Here is an 18,473-nt window from a genome sequence, read left to right on the forward strand (position 1 = left end):
ACACTTGCTATGAGGTTGTACAAATAAGAACAGTAATGTTTTTTTTTTAAAGCAGTAACTTTTGCAACTTGTCAAAGTAATTTCATAAAACAAATAACCAGTATCTGTTGAGATAACTTTATTGAATACAGAAAAGTCAGAATAAAATACTTTTTGTTCAGAGGGTAGATATGTACAGCTAGTAGTGGTTATAGTCTAATAAATTCATGCATTTGTGTAAAGTTGAACTTGAATGTAAAATACTGACCCTTTGAATAACCTATAAAACAAAATGAAACTCCAGGGCATAAAGGTATATCAAAGATTGATATGAACTTTGATATAGCAGCAATGGTCAATAACACAATCACAGTTATATGTAATCACATAATCAAATCATTCATTTAAATAATGAATACATTGAAATAAAATGACTAAATAATAATAATGTATAAACAGCATGTAGTGTCCATACAAAAGTATGTAATTCATACACTCGGTAAAAAAGGTAAATACACACACCTTAAATCGTCTTAAATGAACATTTAAAATGTTTTATGTTGAACCTTACAACAAAGAATTTATCTTTTACATGTTCCTAGCAGAACCTTTATATAAAGCCAAGAACCCTTAACAAGCCAAGTAACCCTTAAAGAACAGGTTAAGAATAGAAGGGACAGCGGGATTTAACAAGATTGTCTGTATCTGTATTTGAAACAACTGCATACTACTCAAAGGATCCACTCTGTAAGCTCATTCGGTCAATTTCAGAAACTGCTTTATCCTGATTAGGGTTGCATTGGGCATGAAATGGATATACAGCCTGGATGGAAACCAGTATGTTGCAGAGAAATATGCATTTACTTATTCAGACCTAAGGGCAATTTATATTACCAGATTCTCCTCCTACCATAATAGTCACCATCCCTGAGGCGGCAACACTCCCGCCCTGTTTTGTACATCATGCCAAGCAGAGACTTTGCACGCATTGGTGCTTTGTAAGGAGTGTCACATGCGTACCATGTGGGAAGCAACCACTGTGTGCTGCCTTAATGAAACACCCACAGACTGAAGAAAATATTGTTGAACGCAGTGGTATTTCAGTTGCCCTCTTCTTTATTGATGTACACATGGCCTGACACTGTCTGGAATGCTGTCGCTGGTACAATGACAGGCACGGATAGAGATATCGTAGGGGGCTCCGATTTTACCGGAGAGGCTGCATTCGATGGAGATGGCAGCTGCTGTGATTGAGTTACATCTGTCTGTGGCTGTGGAGGTGATGACTGATTGTCACGATGTGTACGCAGATGTTTGCGGAGGTATGCAGCAAAGAGGAAAGACTTACCACAGACTGCGCAGCAGTGTGGGCGGCTGTTGGAGTGGATGCGCTGATGCTTGCGCAATCCAGCTTTGTTCAGGAAACCTTTGCCACAGCTGTCACATACATGTGGCCGTGGCTTAGGATGTACCTTCTCATGTGCCTGGAGTTCAGATAACTGAGGGAACTCAGTCTTGCATGTCTCACAAATAAATGGACCAATCCGAACATTTGTGGAATCTGAAGGAGGGGAGACTGCATGGAGGCTGGTGTGGGCCTGAACTTCCTCCAATGTACCAAAAATAGCCGTGTCACTGTGAACACATGAGTATTGTGTTCTGGTGTTTTGGGAATAAACTTGCTCAGATTCATGGGCCTGTTCTTGTTGCACTGGTCTCTCAGGTAAGTGGGTCCTTTCATGTTTGCGCAGACTGGATGACATGACAAATGACTTGAAACACATCTGGCACTTGAATGGCCGCTCTCCAGAATGTACCCTTCTATGTTTGTTGAGGCTGGAGCGCTCTGCAAAGGTTTTGCCACAATCAGTGCAGAAAAAAGGTCGAAGGCCAGTGTGCACCAGCATGTGCCGACGCAGATCCCAAGAAGCAACGAAAGCCTTGTCGCAATTTTGGCATTTGTATGGCCTTTGACCCGAATGTACACGTTGATGCACAGCTAGATCAGCTGGCTGTCGAAATCTCTTGGTACACTTATCACAAGGGTAAGGCTTAAATCCTTGATGTGCCCTCTGGTGCCGCCGGAAGCTGGAAGGGTCTGAGAACATCTTGCCACACTGTGGACAAAGGAAGGGTTTCTCACCAGAGTGCGTGCGAAGGTGGGACTGGTAGGAGGAAAGCTGAGTAAAGCCTTTGCCGCATTGTTCACACTGGTATGGTTTGCTCTGGGAATGAATACGCAGGTGACAGGCTAAGGAGGAAGAACGTGAGAAGGCTTTGCCACAGTCTGAGCAAAGGTATGGCTTTTCACCAGTATGAGAGCGCTCATGGTTCTTTAGATCCTTGAGCTCTGTATATGTCTTGGCACACTGTTGGCAGGAATATGGCCGGTGACCTTGGTGATTGCGCCGGTGCTTGCGGTACACAGAGGGGTCGGCAAAACTCTTGCCACATTCTGCACAGAAATAAGGCTTTTCTCCGGTGTGGGAGCGCTGGTGAACTTTCAGCTTGGACAGCGTAGGATAGCTCTTAGAGCACTGTGGACAAGAATGAGCCCTCTCGCCACTGTGTTGCGTCATGTGAATGCGCAGGCAGATGGCCTGCATAAATGCCTTGCCACATTCAGTACAGACAAAGGGTTTTTCTCCAGTGTGGGAGCGGCTGTGATTGCGCAACTCAGTTTGGGTCTTGTATGCTTTATGGCACTGAGGGCACTGGAACGGACGCTCGGCCGAATGTGAGCGCTGATGTTTAGAGAGTTGAGCACGGCTGGAAAAAGTCTTATTGCATTGCCCACAGGTGTACGGCTGCTGCTTGTCCTGACCATGAGCTGAGAGCTTGTGGCTCCTCATAGCAGAGGGGCTGGAGAATGCTTCCTGGCAGGCTGAGCATTTGAATGTGTTCTGAGATTTGGACAGTTTCCCTTGGTTTCTTCTTTTAGTTGCTTTTTCATCTACATTCTCCCACTCTTCACTGGGCTCAGTCTCAGGAGTTGGTGTATGCTGCTCAACTGTAGGTGGGCTTCCTGGCTGAGGGGAGGCCATCATTCTGTAAGTAAAAAAAAAAATATATATATATATATCAGGTGCATACCAGAGCATGGATGATCCCACTCTTTGCACATGTTAGTTTAATGGTTAGTACTAAAGTGAAAAGAGAATAGAGAGAGTACAGCAGGCGACACAAAATGGCCGGCATTAGGACCTCAGGGACAATTAGTTCGCTAGACAAAACACTCGCTGAGAGAAGTTGTCCAGCATCTACAGTGAAACACCTGGCGAAAATGTCTTCCGGGTGCCTGGGCAGATCGGTGTTAGTTATGCACCGAGATGATTATTTAAACCATTCAATAAATTAGTACTTAAGCCTACATATCAGCCCGTGTGACACAAAATGGCTGGCTTTAGGACCGCTGAACGCGAGGTTTACTTTGAACGATGTGTCACTGTGTGTGTCAGGAGTAAAAGGTTCCGTAACCGTCTGTGCGGTATGATGAATAAAGTCTTACCGGTCAGTGCGATTTTAAGGCTTAAGAGCCGATTCCGAGAACGAGATCTGTATTGGAAGTGAACTGCTGTCAGCGGTGCTATTGTTACCCGAGAGGCTTTAGGACCGCGAGATCGAGTCGGCGAGAGGCTTCGGCATTTCCGCAAATCCACGGGGCTGTGAAAAGTGTGATCGAGCAGCCAGTGGAAACCGAAGACCGCTCCTCTGTCGCCTGCAAACACCTGCTAGCCCTGGCGTCATGGTAAGAACATCACGGTCGGAGATCATTAGTAAGCTGTCTGAGCTGAAAGCGGGGACTGAGTTGTGGGAGGAGGAATATAAGAAGACCCGGTCTGCGGAAGAACACAAATCTAAAATGAGGTCACCGCATTAGCGTTGGTTTGGGGCACAAAAAAGTGTCGTTTTTATCGTAAAGGAAATGGTTTAGACACGAAATTTGGGCAAATCATTAAAAAAAAATTGTGTCGCCACCGGACCGTGTTTCATTGTTGCACATTTCCTGTTTCTCAGCACCAGCAGCCGGAAGTGGGAAAAGACAATTGGTGCGGACGGGGACGTGTACAGCCGCCCTGAGTCAAAAAGCAAGTGGATATAACGCACCTGCGAATAACAAATCATTTGAAATCACCTGCGGTTTTCGAAGTATGTACTCTAAATCGGTGTCCAGCCATCGATTTCTGCTCGGGGTTAACTTAACGTGCAAGCGCTCTTATTTAGAAATGCTAACAGGCTAGCGAGCTATCCAGTTGAATTAGCTTAGCTAATGCGTGTCGATGCTTGACCAGTCTATTAGCTCGTATTGATCAGATGCTCACTTTATACATTTAATTATGTTGCATGAACATCGCCAAAGTCGCACATATTTCAATTATATTGCGTCAACGAATATTCTGACTATTGCCAGCTTTCTGACAAGGTTATGTTTGTCTTGCTAGCTACCATGCAAGGGAATTGTTTACTGTGTAAATAGAAGTCCATTGTGTTCGCCAGCTGGCTCAGTCTCTACAACTTAGCATTTCTGAGTTCTAAAACATAAATAAGTATTGCACAAAATCAGCGTGTCAGGGTCTAGTCTGGAATTCATACATGTTAAGCATATAGTTTTAATCCTTGTCTTTATTTTAGGTCGAATTGACCAGCTTTTAAGATTGATTTAAGATGAAACATTTAATTTTTAGTGCAATGCTGTGTTTTTGATTGGCACAAATTCCCCATTAAACACAGAAAAGAGTTTTTTTTAATGCACCTGCTGTTTCACTCTTTTTGCCAAGTCATTAGTATGTGTGTAAAGTTTTAATCATTTGGCCCAAGAATTAACTAGATTTAAAAAAAAAAAAGTATGAAATGTCAATTGACACTGACTGCTTTTAATGAAAATCAAACAAATAAGAGAATTCACTGGTTTCAATCTCTTTATTTTTTATTTGCACTTATACCAGATAAAATACCTGCTTTTAGGAGCATCCCCAGCCATTAGAAGTGGTTTTGGGTATATTTACCTGTACACAAAATCATAGATCTGTTCAGCATTGCTCATTTTAAATATTACTGTCTGTCTCAGATGCCCAAAGTAAATATGATCTGTGAACAATACGTCTATTTCTAAATAGCAAACAACATTTCTGGCTCAGTCCCTGCTTGTTAAGTTGCAAGTGTTGAGTTGCAAGTTATTTATTTATTTTTAATTTTTAATTTTCTTTTATAGAAGTCTTAATTTCCAAACTTAACTTTTAGGAGTTAAGTATAACTAGAATGGCTGCAAGTAAAAATTGTCTTCAAGCTCTTGCTAAGATCAGTAAACCATGCTTTAAAAATAATGCATGAAATGTTATCTGAATACATTTGAGTAGTGCTGTGCAAATTTGTAACCTTTTTAACTCTTGTCTCTCTCTCCCTAGCATCCATCCACTGTGTGCACCCTTCTGAGACCACTTCCTATATTTCCAATGGCATGGAAAAGAATGCATTCATTTCCCCTTTCATAAACATTGCCTTTGCATATGGACTTTACGTACACCATCATTTTGATGAAAGTGAGGACAAGGACCTCACCTTTTAAAAAGGTGCCCCCATTTCACATACTCAAACTGGCTCTTGTTAGTATTTTACATCACTCTATTATACCATTGTGGCTATGCAACGGCCAGGCAAGACCAAAGGCTTTTTATGTAAGCACTGTGGTATAGCATGTTCCAACATGCCCAGTCTTTTGGAGCACACAGAATCCTGTCATCAATCCGAGGATGATCGGAAATTTAAATGCGACGAATGTGGACGGGGATACAGGCACGCTGGAAGTTTGGCTAATCATAAGAAAACTCATGACATTGGCTCCTTCCAGTGTCACATATGTGCACGAAAGTTGTCTAACGCTTTGGCTCTAAAAAGTCATTTGCGTATCCACACATCACAAAAGAAGTACAGTTGCATGGACTGTGGTAAAAACTTTCGCCTTGCAACCCAACTGGCAACTCACCAAAAGGTGCATCGCAATAGAGCGTTTCAGGGAAGAACCAAGAACAGCGAGCTGAAACTTAATCAGGCTGGGGGAATTTGTGATGATGCGCCGCTACAGCATGTAGACGAGCAGGATTTCGATATGATCCCAGAGCTGTCATCAGATTTTGAGTTGAATGTAGCCCCGGATAATGGATTTAGCAATGGTTTGATGTCAGAGCTGATTCCAAGCTCTAATGCTGATCATGACACCACTGGTGATGATGGGGACCGTCCATTTAAATGTGACATGTGCGAGAAGACGTACAGGCATCATGGAAGCCTGATAAATCACAAGAAAACCCATCAAATGGGTATATTTGAGTGTTCGGTCTGTTTCAAACAGTTTAATAACCTCGCTGCCCTTACCAGTCACCAGCGAATCCACAGTAAAACCAGAGGTCATCCCAGCACGGTTAGCCCATTAACTCCAGAGGCTTACACGGACTCTACATCAGAAGAAGCATCAAAAGAGTTTCAGAATGGGGCCGCGAATATCCTTTTCTGTCACCTTTGTCAGTCAGCGTTTTCAAATGATGATGAGTTTCAAAATCACGTCATGTTGCATAATTCTTCTTCAGTGTCCTTTGAGTTTCCTGCTAGCACACCAGAGGACCATCCTTTTTCATATAGTATTAATCAGTCACCTGAGTCGAATCCATACCCATCCTCCAGTGACACTCCACCATTGCCTCCGTTACTCGATAAAGCTGTTGATTATGACCAAACCCAGGGACCAATGGAAAATGGTCATATATATGTACCTCACCCCATTGGTGATGAACCAACTCTGTTAGATACTCAGGGAAAGCATCTGGCCCTGCCTTCAGAAAATCTCAACCCTGAAGCTTCGGAGCAAGCTCTTGATGATAAACAGGAGCAGTCTGGTAGCTCAGATCGTCGTTTTAAATGTCACGTTTGTGGAAAGAGCTACCGACATGCGGGTAGTCTCATCAACCACAAGCGCTCCCATCAGACAGGTATTTTCCAGTGCTCCATTTGCCGTAAGAACTACCCACATCTGGCTGCCCTGCGCAGCCACCTTCGCATTCACAAGGGGAGACCTTCAATGGTGATGCCCACTGCTGAGGGCGACTGGCTTTCCTCCGAGCCCCTGACGCATGAAACTCTTCATGGAGGCTTTCCTAATGAAGGGGATGTAAGCGGAATTCTGGGACTTCCTCAGGATTTGGGAGACTCGGATGAGGAGAATATGAATGATCTTGATGGCTCAGAATTCCAAGAACAGTTTGACGATTCGTTCTCTGAAGAAAGACAAGTGGACCTACCTCAGGATGAAACCCTCATGGAGAGGCACATGTGTGCAGACTGTGGAAAGACGTTTACTGATATCGCAGGGATCAAATCACACGTGTGCCCTCTCTTGAATCAGCAGTATCAGTCAAACAGTATCAGTCCAGATTGCGAAATGGACTTTAAGACTGGCGATTATAAACATGCTGTTGGAGATTCAGGGGATCAAATGGAATTTGAGGGCCACAATGGCAGTGACCTTGCATACTTTCATGACACTATGCATGATCAGATGATGAGTGACGATGAAGATAAACCTCACTGCAATGATAGCGATGAAGAGGATGAGGAGGATGATGGAGAGATGTATCAGTGTTCAGTGTGTGGAAACCACTACACCAGCATGCGGGCGCTCAGGACCCATCTCCGTGGTCACACTCAAATCCATGGAACCCCATCAACATCAGGTCCCTCCTCTATGTCCTCCCTTGAAGCTGAGAAAGATGATGAACCAGGTCAGGTCCAGCAAAGTGACTGTGATCTAATTATCTGTAGCACTTGTGGAGAAAGTTTCACAAAAAAGCAGGACCTACTTGCCCATCAGCTTTTACATAGCAATACAGTGGATGAACATCCTGAACAATATGTAACGGAGAACCAGAATGGGCACCAACCAAAAGAAGAAAGGGAAAGTATTATTTGTGGGACATGTGGTATAGTTTGTTCCAGTCAACTCGAGGGCCATAATTGCCCTGGACAGTGTGATGAGAATCTTGACGAGTATGATGAAAAAGCAGATGTCAATTCTTTTGGACAAGAGCCTGAATATTTTAAGGAGAGTCCAGGCACCGGAGAGAGACTGTACAAATGTGACCAGTGTGGACGTTCTTACAGACATGCAGGCTCACTTCTAAATCACAAGAAGTCACACAAAACCGGAGTGTTCCGTTGCTTTGTTTGTCAGAAGCGTTTTTACAACCTGTTGGCCCTTAAGAACCACCAGAGGACACATTTTGATGTTAAGAAGTAAGTAAAAATTAGTTCCAAATATGTATTTTGCTATAGTGCATTGCATAATTGCATGAATGTTACCGTTTAATTATTATATAAATAGATTTCGCAATTCAATCCTCAATGGGTTTTTTTTCTCCCCCATCTACTAGGCATACTTGCACAGAATGTGGAAAGGCTTTCAAAATCCACAAACAACTGTTGAACCATCAGAGAGTTCATCGTGAAAACAAGGCCAAGATTGAGGAACTTAACAAACAGATACAGGCCCTCATGGAGATGAGTGGGAGTGTTTCTGTGAGTGGGATGCAGACGGTCAATGACAACAGAAAACGGCGCGGCAGACGCCACAAGCAGAAAGACATTTCTACTAGTGAGGAGTCCAGCCCAGAAAAAGACAGCCACTCAGGGGATCCTAGTGACCCACGGCCTTTTGTCTGTGACCAGTGTGGGCGTAGTTATCGACACGCTGGGAGTCTGGTCAACCACAAAAACTCGCACAAAACGGGAGAATATTATTGTGCCGTCTGCAACAATACCTACAGCAACCAGTTGGCAATGAAGAACCATTTACGCATTCATTTCTCGGTCAAAAAGCACTGTTGCCAGGACTGTGGGAAGGCATTCCGTGGAAAGAAACAGTTACTGAACCATACTTGTAAACACAATCGGAAGAATGCAGCATTGAAAGGAAAGGGTAGGGGTCGGAGACGGGCAAAGGATTTAACATGCAAGAATTGCTCCCTGGTATTTCCCACTGCTGAGCAACGTGCAGGCCACACCTGTAGCAAAGAACCAGGCTCGGAGTTTACTTCTGTGGGCACTGACCACGTTCGCACAAGAGATGCATCTGTGGTAAAAGAGGAAAGACCTTTTAAGTGCAACATCTGTGGTCGAAGTTACCGTCATGCAGGCAGTCTGTTGAACCATAAGAACACGCACAAAACTGGCCATTTCACCTGCTCCTTCTGTGCCAAGCCTTTTTCCAATCCCATGGCATTACGTAATCACACTCGCATCCACACACAGAAAAAAAAATATGTCTGCACAACCTGTGGCAAAGCTTTCCGTCTCTCCAGCATCCTCTACAACCACCAAAAGATCCATGCCAGAGGAGTTACCCATTATAGCTGTCATATATGTGGGAAGAGGTTTCAGGGAAAATCTGGACTTAAGAGACACCGGTGTTCCAGAAATGGCTCTTCCAGTTCGCCACTTAGTCAGGACGGAGGTGACAAGTGTTACACGTGAGTGAATCAATAATTTGTTAGTTCAAGTATTTTTTTTTCTTTAATCAACAAGCATATTTAGTGATTTTCGGAAGATTTCTTCTTATTTATTTATTTATTTATTTATTTTTATTTTGAAAAACTCTTCTTAGCTATGTAACTAAGATTCCCCACTAGAGGGTGCTGTTATAAAGGAGGCTTTATGTGTCTAATTATGTGTTTGACTATGTTAATCCCAAGTATTGAGTTTCTAAACACAGGCAATGATCAGCAGGGTACCAATAATGCAACATAATCAATGACTATGTTCTTTATTGTTGTTTCAGTGTCAAATTTATCCATTATCATTTTTGTAATGTTGTATAGCATTTTTTTTTACTTTGAAAGAACATAGTGAATTACATGGTAAATGTTGATTTCAGTGCTTGTAACCACTCATTCTCTTTTGATTCGTAGTTGTGATCAGTGTGGACGCTCATACAGACACGCTGGATCGCTTCTCAACCATAAAAAGACTCATTCTGCTGACCTGCTCCACTGTAGTCTCTGTCTAAAAACCTTCACTGACCATCTGGAACTCCAGAGTCACTCCCAGATGGCTCGTCACTGCTGCCCTGATTGTGGAAAGACCTTTTGCGAGTTTGCACACCTGCAAAGCCACATGGAGGTTCACAGTAAGGGACTTCCATATTACTGCAATGTTTGCCAGCAGAACTTCCCCAACATGGCCAGTTTTGAGCAGCACCAGGAGGTTCACCATAGCATGCAAGACCAGTCCCACCATCAGCAAGACGTTCAGATGTCACAGAGCTTGGCCTGGGACTCTGGACTTAACCAACAACTGGGGCTCCAAAATCTCTCCAAAATGGATCCAGAGTTTGCCCAAATGCCAGATGACTTCTCTGACCAGGAAGATCAGCAGGAGGGTGGTGAGGCGTTTGATAAAGAGGAGAAGAGCCACGTGTGCGAGCACTGCGGGCGTTCGTATCGACATGCAGGATCCCTGCTCAACCACAAGAACAGCCACAAAACAGGCTCCTTTTTCTGCTCAGTGTGCCAAAAGGAGTTCACCAACCTGATGGCACTGAAGAACCACCGGCGAATTCACACAGAGCCCAAGCGCTACCAGTGCCTGGAATGTGGCAAGGCGTTTCGCGTGTCTACCCAGCTCATCTGCCACAGACGCATTCACACTAAAGAGAAGCCTTTCTCCTGCGTTCTCTGTGATAAACGCTTCTCCAGTAAGTCCAACCTGCGACATCACCAGAAGTTGCACCAGAATGCCCAGCAGACCTTCGAGTCCTCCTTCAACATGGATCCAAATGCCTTCATGGGACTGGGTGTGGAGCCTTTCCTCTGAGGCAGCGTCTGCAGGACCAACACTCATCTCGGCGTTCCAAAGGAAGACGACAGAATAACATTTCTGTTATGGAACTCTTCCCCCACCCAAGGCCCAATGCCAATAATCGTAACACATCAGGTTTTTCTGCTGTATTTGTCAAGATGGTGTCCAAGCCAGATGCTGTTCTTGGCAGTAGTTGCCTCCTGTACTGTTGTATTTTCAAATACTTTTCTTTAAAGGACACTTAAGACTGGCATTGACGTGATACTACCTCTGGTAGGGACAGTGATACTGTAGAAACTTTAGAATAAGTGATGGTGCCTGTCAGAAACCATTTTAGATTTGAATGTTTCATTGTTTTTTGTTTTCCTCACAGAGTGCACACAAACTAAAGAATTATATGGTACTATCATAGGTCTCAAACTGAAGACTGGGGTAAACATAACTATTTTCTTAGACTTTACCCCATCACTGACCCTAGGAGTAGAGTCCGACCGATTATTTGGCTGCATTTTCATAATGTATCTCTTCCGTTTTGTTGACCTAGGTTGATATTTTAGCGAATAAGAAAGAAGTCCCATTATGCATGTTTTTCCATGTTTTCAGGATGCTGTATTCGGTTGTATCATTATAGCATTTGTTCTATATTCCTGTCTCAATTGAGTACAAGCATCATCAGTACTTTCATCACGGATGACACTGTTAATGCTGTTAAACAGCAACCATAGAATATTAGCAGCTCCCTTCGGCCTGCCAAATAGAAAATATCAATGATATTTATTTATTTAAAAATGTATTTATACCCCATGTTAATATCTGAACAACGGTTATCACCATTTTATTGTGGTAAATTGAATGCAGGGTTTTAGTTTTAACAGTAACTTATCTAGGTATTTCCACTTGTGGTTAAAATGTTTTTACTCTGAAAGCATTTCAAAGTGATTTATCTAAGTTGCCAAGTGGCAAAGTTGAGATTTAGTTTCTCAATGTGTGATTTAATGTATTCTTTTGAATATCATTTTAATTTAACCTGCTGTATGTCAGTTCTTCTGAAAATAATTGCTGAGCAAACAACTATGGTTAGACAGTTGATGATGTGTAACAATAAAAAGGTGGTGATGAAAGGGACCCAGACATCCATGATCGGTCGGGCTCTATAATGAGCAGCAGCTCCTAGACGGGGAAACTTTTTAGTAGTTTTGAAATTACTCAGGTTTCACACCCTAATCACAAAAAAAAAAAAATACAAATAAAAATGATTAAACCATATGATTTCATCTGATGCACAAAGCATCGTGGGGAAGGTATATTTTTGTTTGTCAAGGATATGATTCCCGTTTGTATTTCTATGTGCCATTTCATATCATTGCCCTACTTAGAATAAAAATGTATTAGTAGTTTCCACTTATGCCTATATTTCAGTACTTACTGATTATTTAAGAATAGGAGTTGTAGACCTTCGTGGTGGCATTGAATATGAAACTCCACTGACTTCTGAATCTTTGCGATTCACTGTAATCAGTTACATATATCTTAAATATAGAATATTTATTTTTGTTCTTACAATCAGTGTTTCTCTTTCTCAAGTAGAGGACTAAGCAGATACTGTTTATTTGTAGATGTTCTTGCCCTCACTTCCTGGAACTCAATAAACACAATTTAAATGTTAGTGATTTTTTCTCTGCATTGCCTTCTCTTTAAACCCATTGTACAAGCCAGGAACAGTGTTCATTTGATTAATAATACAAAATGAGTGGAGATTATATTTGGAGCATTTGATAGATTGTATTTAAAATTCTTTATTTACATTACATATTAAATTAACATTCATGGAATATGCAACAGTTGCCTAATTGTGCAACTCAGTTGTTTATTGTTTACATGCCTAAGACTTATTTTTCCAGTCCAATATCAGGTAAACCATCTCTAAAGGCACAAACTCTGACCTAAATATCAAGGTGATCCAATACCAAAATAGTGACGAGTCTTGGATTTACCAGCTTGTTCCTCCTCGCTGAGCTCTATAATGTAGGACCGATAGCTTTAGCTTTCTTAGTACTTCAGCAGTGTGTCTGAAGCATGGTAAATAATAAGTTGATAATGATGGCCACGGCTTAAAGAAATATCAGCCATATGTAAGCTATTATAATATAGTGTAATGGCAGTATTAGTAATAACAAATGGACAATGTTTATATGATGTGTGGATTTATTTTTACTGAGTGTATCCTAGTCAGTCACAGGATATTTGAACCTGCAGCAGCTTTTTAGAACCAAATACAAGCAGGTCACAAATTAAGGTAAAAACTAAAAGCATTGCAGTAAGGCACATTGATTCTACAAGTTTCTGGAACTGTTACTGGAGGGATGAGCGGTTCTGACAAATCCCATAGGTGTTTACTACGGTTGAGTGACTGCAAAACCCATAGCATACGATTTACATTTTATACCCCTCAACTTAGTGAGTCCTCGTGTCCTGTGCATGGGGCATTGTCATGCGTCAACATTTTTTTCCTAGAATTTGTCACCATCCTGTATTTCGACATGCATCTCTACAGGTGCCATTTCTCCTACATGTGTAACCCATAGAAAGTTTACTACAGACAGTCTTACAACTACATCCTAACAGTGCAAAGGACATGAATATATACACAATTTATCTACAAACTACTGATTACAGAATACATTCAATAGGCCAGAATAAGTCTAATATGGAGGTAAAAAGTACAAAAGGTATTTGTGGCTCATAGCCATTTCTACGCTACAGTTCTGAAAAGTTAAGGCAGTTTTTGCTGTGCACAGGGGGGGGTCAAGAATTCTCAAAGAAATGACTAGAAGAAAAACTAAACAAGGGAGTTACCAATAAAAAAATATATATATAATGCCTTTCAAAAATAGAGGTTAAAAAACTATTTCCACCGTGTCTGTTGAAAAGCATATGAGCGTTGCTGATGTGTAGGAGATTACTCAAAAAAGCACCTTTAGTCACCTTTAGCTCACACAGTAAAGGACAATGTCTTTGAGGTTTCTGAGATCACAGTGACTGTTGTCTACATGTTCTGGAGTGTGTTAATCACCTCTATATATGACCTACCAATATAATAAATTAGAAGCCTCTTGAATGCTACTCATAGTACACTCTGAAGTCAACATATTAGCAAACAGGTCGTCGACTGAATCAACAGCTTTCTTGATACCTTGATTTCTTCTATTCCATTCAGTTGTGCTTAAAAAAAAAAAGTCAAAGAATATATTAGAGTCAGCTTCAGGGTATGAAAAGTAAATGTTATATCATTAAAAAAACAGGAGTACCCGCTTAATGCTCTGCCTACACAGGATAAAGTGGACCTGTAGTTTCCTCAATGGGCTCTAAATAAAGCGTGCAGGTTTTTATTAGTTGCATAGTCTTGCCATAGAAAAGTGCACATATCAAATTCAGGAATTAATCAACACTTTCATGAATCTTTCATTTCTTTTGCATTATGTTGTATCTTGATTCAATTAAATCCCTCGTGTTAAAAATGACAGAAATTTTCTTGTCATATTGATCTGTTTGGCTCTTACCACTTAATGTCCTTTTAGATTTGCATTGATGAACTAACACTCCTATGAGCAAAGCTCCAAAAACAACCACAGCTGCCAGCACTGAGAAACTGGTAATGGCTGCAACCCTCCAGGAATCAGGAGACTTGACAGGTGGGCCTGTTAACCAAAGAAGAGTATTACTGAAGAAGATACGGTTCTTTGCTCAGAAAAACTTACAAGAATACTCTATTCTGCATTTTATATTAATGCATAGAATACTCTATTACTATACAATATGTACTCTAGATTTTTAGATTTTAAGGCAGAAACACATCCTTGATTGACGTTTAACACTGCTTTAGAATTCAGTTGTTACCAATATTTGAATGCATTATTAACTATATAACTTACATGTGTGACATGATGGGGTTTTGGGGAACTGTATGCATGTAGAACATGGCACACAATCACCAAGATCGCTGTTATAGAACTCCGATGTTGCACAGAAAGAAGCTGTATAAGGGGGAAAAAATAGTAAAATGTTAAAAACAGGTTTACATTTTTGGGTGCAATTAAATAATTGTGACGAAACGGTTTCATAAAATTCAGACTAAAATCAAAGAAATCCCAAGACCTGTGTTTTGTTTCTAATTCATATGAAATGAGCTGGGAAATTCCGTTCAAGTGATGTGGTGGAGCATTTGTGGGGAAACGCTATTACTCAGTCTTTGTGTGCGCAAGCAGCAAAAAATTGTCTGCATGTGTGTTTGACCAGACTATGATGCGGCTTCTGAGTGCTTACATAAGGACGTTAGAGACACTGAGACAAGTGACTTCATGAGAATCTGAACACCATCACTAGCACAGCTGAATTTTACCTCTTACACAGCTTTTGATGCAAACCTTCAACTAAACTGAAAGTCTGTGGTTAGATGTGTACCACAGAATTCACCATAATCAAATGAAATGTCTTTCATTTCATTGTCATAGGTGACAGTTCTGCAAAACATTAGTTTCAGACTTTTCAGAAGTTTCAGACTTTGAAATCAAGAGTTTTTATGCTCATCCTGCATAAAGATACCTATTCATTATACTGAAGATTGTTAAAATAACCCAGGAAAGAGATGAGTTAAAACAAGACTGAAAGGATGAGCTAAATGAAACTTTGCCTAGGCTTACATGATGGTGCATTTACATGTGTGCAGTTCTACAGATGTTCTTATTGGTAACGATTTGATGGAATTCTTGTCAGTTCTTTATTTATAATAACTTGTACAGTATTTTGATGTGATTGTAAGACAAGTGGTCTGCAATAGTATGTTGTGCACTATGCACGTGTTGCAAGAGCATATAGTGTGTTTACACAAACATAGGCATGTGTGTTTTGTTTCATTAAATGTTCCATAAAATATAATTGCCTTATTATGTAATATAGTCTACATTATTCTTTTGCAACCTTTTCTATCTTGCTTATGGACCTTAATGTGCAGTTCTAAGATTTTCAACTGACTGCACTACTGTAAAAAGTGTATCACATGGTTTTGTTTGTAATAATCTTCTACACCTTGTTGCTTGTGCTTTGTTATATGACTGTGAATTGGTTGCTGTAACAATTTCCCTTTGGGGTTAATAAAGCGCTATCTATCTATCTATCTATCTATCTATCTATCTATCTATCTATCTATCTATCTATCTATCTATCTATCTGACACAAGTTATGTTCATTCATGACTTCATGACAGAAGAATTTACTTAATTGTATAAAGCATTCCCATGTCGTTGTCACAACATACTCATGAATAAACAAAAGGCGGCTAAAGTGTAGTCTAAACCACACAAAGTCCATCTGGAGAATAAACATTTTCCCAGGCAGCAAATTGTCTGAAGACATGCTCCTTACATTTGCTGTTCTGCTCCACCCAAGAAATTGTTCCAAAACTCTACAAATTACACACAGAGCCACTACAAAGGCGAAGAGCCCTAAGGTTGTATCCCAAACCACTTTAGCCTCCCTCCACTAGGTCGAACACTTAGTAGACGCTCCTAATCAAGGGAGTAGTGCACTACATTGTGGAATAAAGAGGGATTTTGTGCGCGCGCAGGGACATCAGCTCATGCTGCGTGACGGAATGAAATAAGGCCATCGGAATGCGGAACCGGTGGGAACTCCAGCTGCTAAAGGAAACGAGTGCACACGAAGAGGAACCAACTTTACGAGCTCATGTTCATCCAGGGTGAACATAACCCTGTTTTTCACTAACCGTTAACCCATGCCAGCTACTCGAACCACCAAACCCCCCATTGTGATGACCGTACACTATGTTACACTGACACATGACACTCTCCTCAAACCAAAAAGTGAAATAATTCATTAAAATCCAAAGGATATTCTTACTTCTTTCCGCGTTTGCTCCACTTAAATGGGTTCCAGCCACGAGAGCCAAGCAGACTGCACGGAAAACAGTGCTGATATCCATTGAGCTGGCTGAAGTGAAATTCGTGTGTGTGTGTGTGTGTGAGAGAGAGAGAAGTGTGAAAGCGCAAGCTGATGTGGTGACTTTGCGGAGAGCAGCTCGCATGTGAATCAGTCATGGCGAGTGTGGGCCTTGTTTTAAAAGCGCCCACACCCACGCTCTGGCTCCAGCTCCTATGACTCATTTCCTCTTCACTGCACTGAGATTGGCTTTGTATACAGCGAAGCTGCTTTTCTGGAGAACAGCTTTCTGTCACACATTAGGACATCACGTTAGAGGGACTGACTCTGCTCTAGGCGTAGACATATTTACCATTCCTCCTTAACACCAAACCGAGCAGGTAGTGACACCTGGGAATAACCTGGGTTTTATTTCAAGATGTTTTTTAAACATTTCCACCCAAACTAACAAAAAAGTTAAGAAACGAGACTAAACTCGAAAAGAAAACGCCACGAAAGACTTTCAGTTGTTTTAGAAAAGACTGAACAGCCCCCCAGCCATTCATAACGCGATGTAAAGCCCGATGGGCTCGTTAAAGTCACCACACCCAGTGACGCCACGTGCTGTATCCCGGCCGAACAGCCTGACAAACAGCCCTGTCTCCCAGCCCAGCAGTGGGATTATTACCATCACTAAGAAAAACACACGCTGCCTAGTAACACAGACGTAACAAAGTAAAGAAAGAGGGGGAGAAGTTTCTCCACTGATCTTCAACAGGGTAACATTGAACTACAAATGTATAGCATCTGTCTACATTCTTTGGTTGAACCACATTTGTTGAATAAATGTTCCTGGTTTTTTTTTGTTTTTTTTTGTCATTTGCAAATGTCGATAATAAATGCCATGACTAGAAATTTACAGTTCAATGGTTTTCTTTAGACTGTACAGCCTGATGGTATCACTGTTTAACATTCAAATGAAAGCCATTTTAAGACTGAATGTTAAAGTTATTTGCATTTAGACCACGTAAATACCATCATGCATACAGCTGATACCTTACAAAGATTTAAAAAAAAAAAAAAATCATACTGTTAAACAAAAACATGTTCATATGTCATGCTGTAAATATATTGTGTGGTGTTAACAACAGAACGATGATGCATACATATTTGTGCTTTGAACTTTCTTTGTGCCCCCAAAAGTTCATCTTACAATGTAGTTATTAGGCTATAACTTTTCCCAGGCTCATGGCTTTAGTATTCAGTACAAGCCAAATAGCAGATTATATGTCTGCAATTACTCAACAAATATGTCCATACTCATATTCTGTAGGTCATCTAAGAACTTCAGTGAGTTATTTGTAAGCCCCTGCATGCAAACACATCTTATTCTTCAAATGAGGACAGAAGGAAACTTCACCTCAGTTGCTGACTCCTTGGGGGGGATGGTGAGGTTAAAGACACATTGGTCAGGCATGTATAATTTGAAAGACACCAAATCCTCTTAGAAATGACTGGTACCCAGACAGCTGTTGTCACTCAGACTGACCAAGGCCCTGCTTCAGTTATAGTCTTATTCAAAAACCAAAAAATAAATAAAAATCCACTTTACTCCAATATACAGAAAGGGTCTGTGAACCCTCCCTGCATTTTTTTTTCTTTTAACCTGCTGGTGTCACTGGAATAGAGGATCTGAGCAACTTTCTTGGCCCAGTCTG

The 18,473-nt window shown here is 41.2% G+C and overlaps 2 protein-coding genes across 3 annotated transcripts; one reads left to right on the top strand and one right to left on the bottom strand.

Annotated features, from left to right (window-relative positions):
- Positions 1–36: 36 nt before the first annotated feature.
- Positions 37–3,706, bottom strand: znf668 (zinc finger protein 668). The gene is made up of 2 exons (XM_083557323.1): positions 3,576–3,706; positions 37–3,027 (listed from the first exon to the last, which is right to left on the bottom strand). The coding sequence occupies exon 2, from the start codon at positions 3,024–3,026 to the stop codon at positions 1,080–1,082; it is 1,947 nt and encodes a 648-aa protein (XP_083413449.1). The 5' UTR covers position 3,027; positions 3,576–3,706; the 3' UTR covers positions 37–1,079.
- znf646 (zinc finger protein 646) lies at positions 3,598–12,487 on the top strand. Of its 2 annotated transcripts, none has more exons than XM_083557281.1 (4): positions 3,598–3,727; positions 5,385–8,262; positions 8,400–9,494; positions 9,933–12,487. In XM_083557281.1, exons 2-4 carry the CDS (start codon positions 5,621–5,623, stop codon positions 10,834–10,836), a joined length of 4,641 nt encoding a protein of 1,546 aa, XP_083413407.1. In that variant the 5' UTR covers positions 3,598–3,727; positions 5,385–5,620; the 3' UTR covers positions 10,837–12,487. The 2 variants fall into 2 exon arrangements, with proteins under 2 accessions (XP_083413407.1, XP_083413406.1); XM_083557280.1 differs by lacking the exon at positions 3,598–3,727 and adding an exon at positions 4,004–4,128.
- Positions 12,488–18,473: the final 5,986 nt, after the last annotated feature.

This window comes from Silurus aristotelis, assembly GCF_946808225.1.
Source record: "Silurus aristotelis genome assembly, chromosome: 12".
Taxonomy (NCBI): Eukaryota; Metazoa; Chordata; class Actinopteri; order Siluriformes; family Siluridae; genus Silurus; species Silurus aristotelis.